The sequence below is a fragment of the Petaurus breviceps genome, unplaced genomic scaffold (genome assembly GCF_028583685.1).
Source record: "Petaurus breviceps papuanus isolate PSGF00001 unplaced genomic scaffold, PetGlider_PUasm1.0 174, whole genome shotgun sequence".
Taxonomy (NCBI): domain Eukaryota; kingdom Metazoa; phylum Chordata; class Mammalia; order Diprotodontia; family Petauridae; genus Petaurus; species Petaurus breviceps.
In genome coordinates, this window is record NW_027185761.1 from 10,065,952 (window position 1) to 10,078,430 (window position 12,479).

General features: G+C 40.5%; 1 protein-coding gene across 1 annotated transcript in view; it reads left to right on the forward strand.

Annotated features, from left to right (window-relative positions):
- EGFR (epidermal growth factor receptor) overlaps positions 1-12,479 on the forward strand; it is an 84,810-nt gene that overhangs the window by 39,385 nt on the left and 32,946 nt on the right. Inside the window, exon 17 of the mRNA XM_069083732.1 lies at positions 7,481-7,666. Coding sequence (XP_068939833.1) covers positions 7,481-7,666 — 186 coding nt within the window. The remainder of the gene's footprint in view (positions 1-7,480; positions 7,667-12,479) is intronic.

The window sequence follows — 12,479 nt, forward strand, 5'->3', positions numbered from 1 at the left end:
ATCCTGCTTCAAAACCTCTTGGAGAGATGGTTTATTGGAAGAAACATGAACCCTGACTCTAATCACCCTTAGCAACTCATAGAGAGAAGCAAAGACAAACAGTTCTGAGCTGTCCTGAGACTAATCCAGGCTTTTACTGAGAGATCATTACACAAGATTGCTCCAGGAGGTTCCGTGTTGAAACTCGGTTTGGTATAAAGAGCTGGAAAGAGGTCTGGATCCAAAACTGATTTCAAGAAGTGGCTGTGCTAACTTGTGATAACTTTGCTTCATTTATATAGGTCTCCTTCCACTACATTTCAATATTCTGTGCCTCAGTTTCTCCCTCTTTAAAATGATTAAAGTGACCTAGATCATCTCCAAGACCCTAAGTCCTACCTTTCCAATGGCAAGTTACTGCAGTATCCTTGCCAAGAAAACCCCGTGGAAAAAAGTCCTTGGGGATCACATAAAGTCGGACACAACTGAACAACATGCATTTGAGAATGTGGTAGATGCTACATACACATTAGGCATGCAAAGAGAGGCAAAAAACCCAGTTCTCTTTTCCTCAAGGAGAGACACAACATGCAAACAACTTTATACAAGATAGAAAGTAAGTGGAAGGCAGTTTCAGAGAGAAGACAATGGCAGCGTCTATGTACGGGGAGGTGGACAGAGAGGGGAAAGGGGTCAGTGCTGGGAAAGACCTCCTGCAGAAGGTGGAATCTGAGCTGAATCTTGAAGGAGGCCAGTATGGAGATAAGGAGTGAGAACATACAGCCTGTGAAAAAGGCACAGAGCTGGTGGTGAAGGATTGATTGTAAGGGATTAAACTGTAAGGTGACTAGAAAGTTAGGAAGGTTGTGAGGGGCTTTAAATGCCAAACAACATTTTCTCTTTGGTTCTCAAAGAAAAAGTGAGCCACTGGGGGTTTATTGAGTAGGGCAGTGGTAAGAACCACAAATCACTTTGGCAGAGGTGTAGAGGCTGGATTGTAATGGGGAAGGTCTTGAGGCAGGGAGTTCGACCAGAAGATTCTTGTAAGAGGCCAGGCAGGAGAAGATGGGGGCTTACACCAGGTAGCGGCTGTGCGAGTGGAGAAAAGTGAATGCATTCAAGACATGTTATGAAGAAATAAGCACTGTTCTCCATCCTAAAACCTAGCTGTCAGCAACACCGAGAGATAGAAGGAATTCCTTATGGACATATAGTCAGTATGTATCAGAGAAGCAATCTGAACACAGGTCTCCTGGACCCTGTCTCATCCTCCCCCCAGTACCCAGCACCATCTTTCAAATCCTAGCTAAAGATAAGCAATTACATCTACCCCGAATCTCCATCACTCTCTTACTTTGCCTTTTCTTCTGTCTCTGTTTTATCCACTTTCTCTTCTCTTATGCATGCTTGCCATCTTTATTCCCCTTCTCATTCCTTAATTGTTACTGAGGGAGTTGGGCTAGGTGCCAGACTGTCTCTTTTAGCTTTTCTGAGGCAACTCTCCTTATGAAAGGTAGACCATTGGAATGGAAGGTGGGGGACTGGTCAAAGAGGGCCCAGGCTGTAGCCTGTATAACCTGTATAATCTATATAACCCACCATGAAGGGCGGACCTGACCATGCTCTAAGGGTTGAGCCCTCTTTGCCCCTTCCTCCCAATACACTTTAAAGGAGGCTTTAAAAAAAATTATTTTAACTTTCGAAAAGATGTGAACCATCCACTTTTTTTTTTTTGCTTTTTTGGAGGAGGAAGGCAGAGCAATTGGGGTTAAGTGACTTGCCCAAGGTCACACGGCTAGTAAGTGTTAAGTGTCCAAAGCTGGATTTGAACTCAGGTTCTCCTGACTCCACGACCAGTGCTCTATTCACTGCACAACTTAAATGCCCCTTCCACTTTCTTTTTAAAAATTAAAACAATACGAGCACATAAATTGCTCTGCAATTATTTATATTTAAGTTAACTCATTCCAATTCATAGCCTATTACAGTACTTTTCAGTCCCTATTACCTTGGAGTCTCCATCATTCACCTTTCCTTGTATGATTGTCATTAGCACATATTCCATCCTTCCAATTCTTTTTTTTTTCCCCACTTTACATGATTTCATTCAAGTCCTTCCCACTTCAGATCTATGAGCCTATGATCCCTGGTAGATTTCTCTGAATTCCTATCATCTTTCTCTTAATAACCATATCAGTCTGAACTTCACCAAACTGATGAGAGCCAGTGAATAAAGAGAAAACGTGACAAACGGCATCTGTTAAAGTCCTCATGTCCACAGGCCAGTTTTGGCCCTGAATGTAGGAGAAAATTATTCCCATGGCATAATTGTAGATGAAGTGAAATGGTGTTCTTTTGAATTATCAAAGGCATGTAATTCAAGTGGTTCAGATAAGTGAATGTGCTCTTTCCCCCCCCCATTGGAAGGCATCTGGCAACTAACACACACAGATTCCAGACCATGTTTACTTTTGATGATTTGGTTAACTAGAAAGATCCTTTCCAACTCTTCATACGTTAAAAATATTTCAAAAGAATACAGGGACAAAGAAGAAGCAAGACTGAAAAATCATTGCAAGTAAGGGACAAAATAATAGGCATTTCAAGGTCACCAAAGCATCAACAAAAACCTGAATTTGCTGCTCAAAAAACATCCATTCTCATCTTTTAGTTTGCTCTTTGATGACCAGTCCCACTGGGGCTGGGCTAATTTAGGAGATTGTTGAGGAATACCAAGCATATTTGGGGTGGGTCATGGTGTACCTTAATGATTTCCAAGATAAACAGCTAAAAACAAAGCTCACTTTAATTTCTGCTCATTCTGAAAGGGACACCCGCCTGAACAATGATCCTATTATACTTTTCGGGGGGAAGCCATGACCTAGTTTCATTTGGGATATCAGGTTTAATAGGCACTCAGAGAAATGGGAAGAGGGCCATGTTCTGTGTGGCCCGTCCACCCACTCCCCATATTCAGTCCCCCAAATCCCCCATCTCCAGGTCAGTTCCTTACAGACTGTACAACAGATGGGCAGCTTCAACTGCTCAGGTTTGCAATTTTTTTTTCTTTCCACTAAAACAAAGACAACATGGATCAGAATCTCGATCAGATCTGAAGGAAATCGGAATGGAAGGAAAATTTCTTTGGTGTTGTGATTGTACAGCTTCCCAGATATAGGGGAGAGACCTGATTAGTACTGTTTGTAATTCAGCTGTGCACTGATTTTTGCCTCAAACTTTCTAGTATCAGTTCAGCAATGATGATGGAAAGAAAATCCAAAATAGTATTGTTAGTACCTCAGGAAAAAGAAAAGCAAAGAAGCCTCCAGCTTTTTTGCAACTACAACACTGAAAACACTTATCTTGGGCCAAGTGTCACCATTATGTCTTTTCACACTGGCTTGATGGGAGGAAAACTGAGGCATAACTGAGAAGATGTAAGCTCCTTGAGAATGAGGAATGTTTCAGTCTTTGTATCTGATCCCCTAGTACCTAGCACTCTACCTAACATGTAGCAGGTGCTTAATAAATAGTTGTTGACTGACAATGAATTGCATGGTGCAACAGGGAGAGCTGTGATGGAAAGAGTCAATAATATGAGTTAGAACATCTGGGTGTAGTCCTGCTTTAGCTAACTGTGGGCCGGTCAAGTCACTTCTCCACTGAAATCGTGGGTTCAAAGCTTGAATGCAGCCAAGAGTTCATCTAAACCAACCTTCTTATGAAATAAGGATGAGGAAATTGAAGCCCAGAGAAGTTGTGACTTGCCCAAGGTCACACAGGTAGTCATTGGCAAAGCTGTGGTTTGAACCTGTGTCTTCTGACTCCCAAGTACTCTTACCATTGTAGCAGGGTGTTTCCTAAAATGAGAGGCAGCTAGGTGGCCCAGTGGATGGAGAATAGGACCTGGAGTCAGGAAGTCCTAGGTACAAATCCAGCCTCAGACACTTACTAGCTGTCCCTGTCTGCCTCAGTTTCCTCACCTATAAAATGAGCTGGAGAAGAAAATGGCAAAACCATTCCAGTATCTTTGCCAAGAAAACCTTAAATGGAGTCAGGAAGAGTCGGACACAACTGAAAGGACTTGAACTACAACAACAAAAATGAAGATGGTCTACCCAGATACCTGAGGATCTTCATACCTCCAACGTTCCATGAAGAAATGCTTGAAAAATGAGAGCATGGGTTTAAAATGTTCTCATCACACACCTGCTTTCAAGGATATATGCCCCCTTACTCATGAAAATAGCCACCGCAAGAGGCTCCAGTGGGTACTGACTTCATTCATTTACCACTTAGTGAACTTCAGAGCTCAGAAACTGTCTGTTCTCGAGGATTCCATGGCCTAGTATGACGTCAAGACACAAAGAACTCAACTAAATCCTTCCTTAGATGTTTACATGGGTGACCTTAGCCTCAGCTTACTCATCTGTAAAATGGGAATGTTGGATCAAATTCTGCTGGGGTCCCCCCTAGATCTAAGTCTAAAGTCATTCATAGGTAATTCATATGAACATAACACAAACCTTAGACATCATCTAGGCCTAACCCATACTATAACCAAGAAAAGTGAGGGTCATGGAAAGAAAATGACTTATCCAAGGTCAAACTTATGGTATGTATTAGAGCCAGGACTTGGTCTTACACTTAGAGTAGTTACACAATTCACTTTATCTCAGTTCAGATCGAAGACAGCAATGGTAGAGCACTGGGATCAGCATTAGGAAATACACAAACTTTAGCTATGACATGAACCTTGCCATCAGGAAGGAGGCTATGAATTACTGTGGCTCTGAAAATAGGGGAAAGGGAAAGGGGGAAAAAATGTCTATGACACCTATTATGTGCCAAATGCATAGTAGGAAGAGGAAAAGTTATGTAAATAACACCTTCCATATGCTTAGTGCTTTACAAATATTATCTCATTTAATCCTTATAACACTGTGAGGTTTTGTTGCTGTTGTTCAGTCATTCAGCAAGCCAGGTTCTTCTGTCCTCCACTATTTTCCAAAGTTTGTCTAAGCTTATTTTCATTGTTTCCATGATACTATCCATTTTCCTTTTACCTTCAATCTTTTCCAACATCAGGGTCTTTTACATTAAGGTTGGTGCTATTATTAGCTCCAATTTACAGTTGAAGAAACTGAGTCTAACAGAGTTTAAGGGACTTTCCCAAGGTCACACAGATAGTCAATATTTGAGGCTGGATTTGAATTTAGATCTTTCTGACTCCAGGCCCATTCATTGGCGCAGGCACCATAAAAATGGTTCAAAATGGGATGGAAAAGTTATGGAGTGAAAGATTACTACCAGTTTGGAGACCAGGCTAAGCTTTTTGGAGGAGGTAGCGTTAGGGCTGAATATGGACAGCATCAAAAGACCAGAATTTTCAATTCCACTGAAAGGAAATTACTGGGTGCCATTTAGCTGTTAGTAGGACATTTCTATTCACAACATCCCAGGGAGGGAGGGAGGGACATCATAGCTGTTTCACAGCTGAAAATCAAACAACAAAATCCAAAAGGACAGAATTTGAGTTGAGCCCAAATTACTGGGGGAGCCAAGAACAAAACTTGACTGTGCAGGTTCTCAATCTCTAGCAGACAAGCTGGGCTCTCCTATCTCTCTGGGTAGTGAGCATGGCACCACAGAATTAAGTCTTCTATCTACCATTCATACGTTGAAGTGAAAGTCCTAGAATTTAAGAATGAAAATTTAGGGTTCTCTTTTTAGTTTTAGAGGAGGTTTTTTTTCTCTGTAAGGCTATGGCCAATTGGACTTTCTCTGTCCAAGAACGACAGGAAGTTTAAATAAATTACACATCCATCTACTGGTGTCAAAATCAAGACCCTGATTTGGCAGTCTTTGGTGGATGGTATGGGTATAACACTGTGTGTAACTGCCTGGTTTTCTCATTAGAGGGATGTGGGAAAGTTCACACACCTTTCCCCACCCTCTTCTACTATCCTCCCCACCCCAGTTTCCTCTCCCCTCACAGCCCCAGGAAAACAGACAATTGTTTCTGCCTCTCTAATGAAATCCAAAGCCCCTTGACAAGCATGAATTTGGGTTCCTTTAAATCACTTTTTGCCTGTTTCAAATAGGGGATCAAAAGCACAACAAAATATGTTAATTCAAGTGACCTAAAGGTTCTCTCCATAATCAATCAACAAGCTAATATTAAGAATTTACTTTGTGCCAAGCATTGTGCTAAGTATTGGAAAGGCAGAAACATGATCCCTGCCCTCAAGAAGCCCCCAATCTAACAGGGAAGACAGCATGTTAATAAATTATGGTGTATATTAGAGCCAGGATTCTATTTTATATATATATATATATCTGTAGTCAAGATTCCTCTGCGGAATTTCTGCGATTTGTTGGTTCTGTGATTTGGATAACCTAAAAAGATTGAATACCCTGATGTGTCATTGGTATCTCCTTCCTTACTGCCCCATGGCAGTATGGAAACAACCCTGTAGTCTTGAAAGCTTTGCCAATATAGCACAATTTCTGGCATATCCTACATGAAACTGGAAAGGTTTTAAGTCCAGACCCCACAACAGACTGTGCTTTAATGGTCAAGGGCCAGCCGAACAAGTTCTGAGAGGCTCATGACCAGAAGGCTGGCACCAGTTGATATTTTTTTTCCTTTGGCCATAGCACCCAATATAACTGACTGCTGAGACGTGGAAGACTGCTGGCATCATTCCAGAGTCCACAGGACACCAATACTGAAGTTGCTAAGGTTAAAGCCCTTCATAAGTGAAAAACAACCACCATCATTCATTCGACAAGCATTCTGGAAGCACTTGACATATATATCACTCTCTTGGGCAATGGAGAGCACAGAGACAAAAATCAGACAGCTCTCCCATCAAAGAGCTTATATTTTGTAGGGGAAAGAAACATGTAAATATGTAAATATAAAATATATACCAAGCAAAGTCTACTTGTTTGATACCCATAAGACCCCTAAAAATATTTTCTCCCTCAGAATAAAAATATTTTCTACCTCAGTTTGGCTGACTACAATTGGATTAGTGCCTTCAAACCAGTCCAATGGGGTGGACACACTGTCAACTTCAGGTCTTAATGCACCAAAATTTTCATTGAATTGCCCCATCATCTTTTTAATCTATAGTAAAATTACTTTGAGGGTGCTCATCATCCATAAGACAAGATGAAATGTGAAAAATTCATCAACATGTTGTAGCTATAGAATCCTGATAGGTCTTAAATTTAGAAATATCCAAAAGGTTAATTGAGGCAATGAGGTGCTGTGACAGATAGAGTTCTAAAATTGCAGTCAGGAAGACCTGAGTTTGAATTCTTGAATTCCTTCCTTCTTTCTCTTCTCCCTTCCTTCCTTCCCTGCTTCCTCCCTCCCTTTCTTTTTTTCTTTCTTCCTCTTACCATTCTTTTTAAAGATACCTTATGACTCCCCTTTTGGTCCTTGCATTCAGGACAGTACCAATGTTGTTTTCTCTCTTTCTTTGAGCAGGAAGCCTATGTGATGGCCAGTGTGGACAATCCTCATGTATGCCGTCTCCTGGGAATCTGTCTGACATCCACAGTCCAACTCATAACACAGCTCATGCCATTTGGTTGCCTTCTGGATTACATACGGGAACACAAGGACAACATTGGCTCCCAGTACCTTCTCAACTGGTGTGTGCAGATTGCCAAGGTAAATAAAAGGGCTGTAGAGCTTGGCAGAAAATATTCCCAGAAGCAAGCAACCATACTGAAAAGGGCCAATGGGAACAGTCATGGGCCCTGAGGCCAGGCTTCATTAGAACCATTTGAAGGAATTGTCAATGTTTAGCCTAAAAAGGAAAAATTTTAACTGGGGACTCACTAACTATCTTAAAATATTTGGCTATCAGTTGAAAGAAGGAATACAACCTCAGTGTGTCCAACTAGGAGTAATGGATGGGAATTGTAGGTAGATTCAAAGTTGTTCAGAAGTTGAATGGCCTTGGGACCATAGGACCATTGATCCAAAGCTGTATGGGAGCTCTGGGGTCATCTAGGCCAAGTTCTCAATTTGTAGATGAGGAAACTAAGGCCCAGAGAAGATAAAGGACTTGCCCGAGGTCACACAGGCAGTAAGTACAGAGCCAGGATTTAAACTCAGATCCTGTCTAGCTCTCTTCCCACAGCATCACACATTGCTAGTAGTGAGTTTCCCTTCATCAGATGTCTCAAGCAAGTACTGGATGACCATTGTGAAGGGTGTTCGAAAGGGATTCTTGGTTGGTGAGACTAGATGATCTCTGGGGGTATAGGGGATACAGTGGACAGAGTGCCTGGGCTGGAATCTGAGTTCAAACCAGACCTCAGATACTTACTAGCTGTGTGACCCTGACCAAGTCACTTAAACCTGTTTGCCTCAGTTTCCTCCCTTGTAAAATGAGCTGAAGAAGGAAATGGCAAAACACTCTAATATCTTTACTAAGAAAACTCCAAATGGTATCATGAAGAGTTGGACATGCCTAACAAATAACTAACAAAAATGATGATCCCTGAAGTTCTTCCTCATTCACAGTTCTGTGAATGCCTCTGTCATCCCTTATTAAGTGGGCAAAAAATGATTCACACTAAAAGGGAAATGAAGTTCTAGCAAGTTCCCAGTTTTTCATGGGACAGTGCAGAGAATACAAAATCCACCCAACATTTTAGAAACACCTCCTTTTATAAATTAATTTTTATTCCATTACCCACAAAACTTCAACAAAGTTATTATCAAATAACTATATGGCTTTGGTATGGCTTTCTTCTCTTCTCCAATACACTCCCTTAGTCTCAGGGGAAATGCTGAGGGGCCAAAACATAGCCAAAAGAAGGGAAATAGAGACCTAGAGATCTGCCCTGGAGTGATTGTGTTTTCTGTTGGCATGTGTGTGTGTGAGGGTGTGTGTACATACGTACCCTCTTCAGCATTTTGTATTTAAACAACTTTTTGAAAGAACTTTTCATTTTTACTGTCCTTCAGATCAGCTTTATTCTTAGTGTGCCTTATTCTAATGTCAGATGAAGTAGTGATGAGCAGTCCTCTGGTTCAAGAGCCCAGCAGATTGTAATGGGCATGAAAATGAATCTCTTGTCACTGTCTACACGAATATTCTGTCAGTGATATATAATGACTTAAGACCTGGATTTGAAGCCAGAGAATTACAGGTTTAGATCCCAATTCTGCATACTCATTTTGCATACTATATCTCATTTGGTCTTCACTATAACCTTTGTGGTAAGCATTGTCTCTAATTTACAGATTAAGGAACTGAGGCTGAGTGAGGTCAAGTAACTAACTTTGTGTCACACAGCTAAGTAGTATCTGAGGTAAGATTCAAATGCAGGGATTTCTGACTGCCAGAATGCTTTACAGTATGGTATGCCAGCCTACTTCCCTCCCTTAACAATGAGAGGGCTAGACTAGATCAGGAGTTCTTAATTTCTTTATATCTTGGACCCTTCTGGAAGTCTGGTGAAGCCTATGGACCCCTTCTCAGAATAATATTTTTAAATGCATAAAATAAAATTCAAAGATTTACAAAAGAAACTAATTATATTGAAATATAGCTATTAAGTTATTGGTGTTTTTTTTCTTTTAAGTTCACAACCCCCTAGTTAAAAAGCTGGGGACTTAGATGATCTCTAAGTTTTCTTCTAGCTTTAGATCCTTTGGTTCTATAATTATATTTAGGATATAACATGGGGAAAAAATTGATGAGATTTTAAGAGATACTGCTAAAGATTCTTTTCCATGATCAATCCAAAAATATAAATTTTCCAAGTTTTTGCTATTATTTTTCCAAGTATTGTCATTTTTTCATAACCTGAGAAGTCACAAGTTCTTAGATTCCCATGTCCTAAATTATAGGGCCAGCCTCTCCCCTTCTAGTCAGGCTGAATATGGCACTTGGGACAGCCTTGATAATGCCTTTTTGTCTCCAACTCCACATCTTCAAAATGGAAATCATGCTTTTTTTAGGATACCACAATAAGTTAGGGTAGTAATGAAATGATAGATAGTAAATGGACATCACACTATGTTAGTGTAGTAGAAAGGGTCAGTTGCTGATGTTATTCCTTTTATAGACCAAGATAAACTTGGCCTTGATATTCTCTTCCTGTTTCAGAAGATGTCACAAAAAGTTTTTCACTAATTTAGGGGTTTTGAGATATTAATGAGTAGTCTATTTGGCAAGATATCATGAAGAAATGATTCATTTCTAAAAAAGACTATAATATTCACCTACTCGAAACAATTCACAACTTCCTACTCAACAAGTAATCAAATTACCATTTATATTCACAAAATTGTATGTACAAAGTGTTCTTAGTTTTGTGCCCCATATTAACTAAAGACTCAGCATATCTGTAACTGCTATTTCACTTCTCCTTCATGATCTATGTAGTCCAATTCACCAGATTTTCTTTCTGAGCCCCTAAATAGATGACTAAAATGATTAGACTCTTTATTCCCCCATATATACACTAAAATCTAGTCATCAGAGACTGTCAGCTACTAGACCAAGCCTATTAAATAAGAAGAACCAGACGCTGAGAGGTCCTTCACTCATGAAGGTGGCTAAATGCTCCATCAAATACCCAGGGGGTTCTCCTGGTAAGCATCAAGCTTTGTATGGTTCTCATAAATACCTATCTTTTTCCCTAGCTCTACCCCTTCTAGAGAAGTCAGTGTTCCTCCCTTTTTAATGCTCTTAGCCAAGGGGTGTGATCTGCATAGTTCACTCTAATTCAATTTTAGAATCATTGGGAAAACAATATCTTCTTCTACATTTCTGTAAATCCTGATCATATGAATAAGGCAGAATAGAATTGTTTGAGGTTTAAATGCACACATTTTTAATTTGTAGCCGTAGAATCAAAAGAGAAAAAATATCCGACAACCACATGGGCTGCGTATTGGTGGCTACCAGACTGAAGCTATCATTAACCAAACTGTAGTCATACCCCAAACCCAAGAGTTCCACAATAGTTAAAACGAGTAGACTCAGCCACAGTTTATTTCTCTATTAATCTCTAAAGTCCCTACAAGCTTTTAATCTTATGAATCTATGGAAACACTCTTCTTGGTTTAGCTAGGCCTAACCAAAGGCAAAAATAGTCCCTGCCCTCAGGATGCTTATATTCTAACAGTGACACAATAATAAGCCTAGGAATAGCTATATAAATTGTAAATTAGAGGTCCAGAGTGACCTCATGGATTGGACCACTATAGGTTCCTGCCCAAGTACCACTTAATGATTAATTTTTGGGCTCTCTTAGTTCTGGGTGAATGTAAATAATAATTGTTTCTCTTTTGGTCAGCAACCCTGAGGATCTATCCCTCCCAGTTTGTTTGTTTGGTTGGGTTTTTTGTTTGTTTTTGTTGTTGTTATTGTTTTATTAAAGGGGCCATCCCTAGACTCCCTTCTTAAAGAGGCCTCTTCACTGAATGGGCATGGCCTCACTTCAAAGTGAGAACCTGAAAAGACCTTGGCTTAAAAGGGCCCAGATCTCCCATGGAATCCTGGGCCATCTCCAGTCATCCTGATGAATATCTGGCCATTGGACCCAGATGGCTCTAGAGGAGAAAGTAAGGCTAGTGACCTTGCACAGCCCTCCCTCACTCAAATCAAAGTCAACCATCATGTCATCATCTCACTGATGTCATGGTCCTCTTGCAAAACGAAGGACAAGCACACAACAGATTGGAGGTGGGATAAAATCTTCTCAGGTAGACCCTCATGCTATTCATTGTGTGGTCAAATTCTGTGTTCTCTTTTGAACTCCTGGAAAGTACAGACCATTTTTGAAGGATCAAAAGAATGGAGTTTAGTTAATTTGATATCCTAAAATGGATGCATTTTTTTTTAAAGCAATTGGGGTTAAGTAACTTGCTCAAGGTTACACGGCCAGTTATTTCTGGGTGTGGTACTAAGTATCTGAGCCCGGATTCGATCCCCAGGTCATCCCGACACTGGAGCCGGTGCTCTTACTCACTGAGCCACCCAGCCACCCCTAAAATGGATGCATTTAAAAGAGAGTCCTATGACCTGGCCCCATTACCAAATCAAGTAAAAAGTACTTCTTACGGGAATGCAAGTAAAAGTAATAAAAATTTTTAAAAATTGGTCTCTGACATTAAGGAGTGTACATTCTAATAGATAGCAGATAACAGATAAAAGATAACAGATTTTAAAAGGGAGCTAAAAATGAGGGTAAGTGAGAAAAGAAAGTGACACCTAAGGGTGTGGTGGTAAAGTTCATAGAAAAATATCAAGGACTGGAATAAAGCATGGCCAGCCTGGGACTCTTTCCAAAGTGAAGGGCCCCAAAGGAACTCACCAGTGGGAGGAAGTCAGTATGGCACATGAGATGTTATATGGCGAGAAAATCCCAGGCATTAAGGGAAGTTCCAGGCTGAGAAGGCAGCTGAGTCATGTTGGAAATCATGAACCCCCCAAGTTAGACAAACTCTCAGAAGTCAT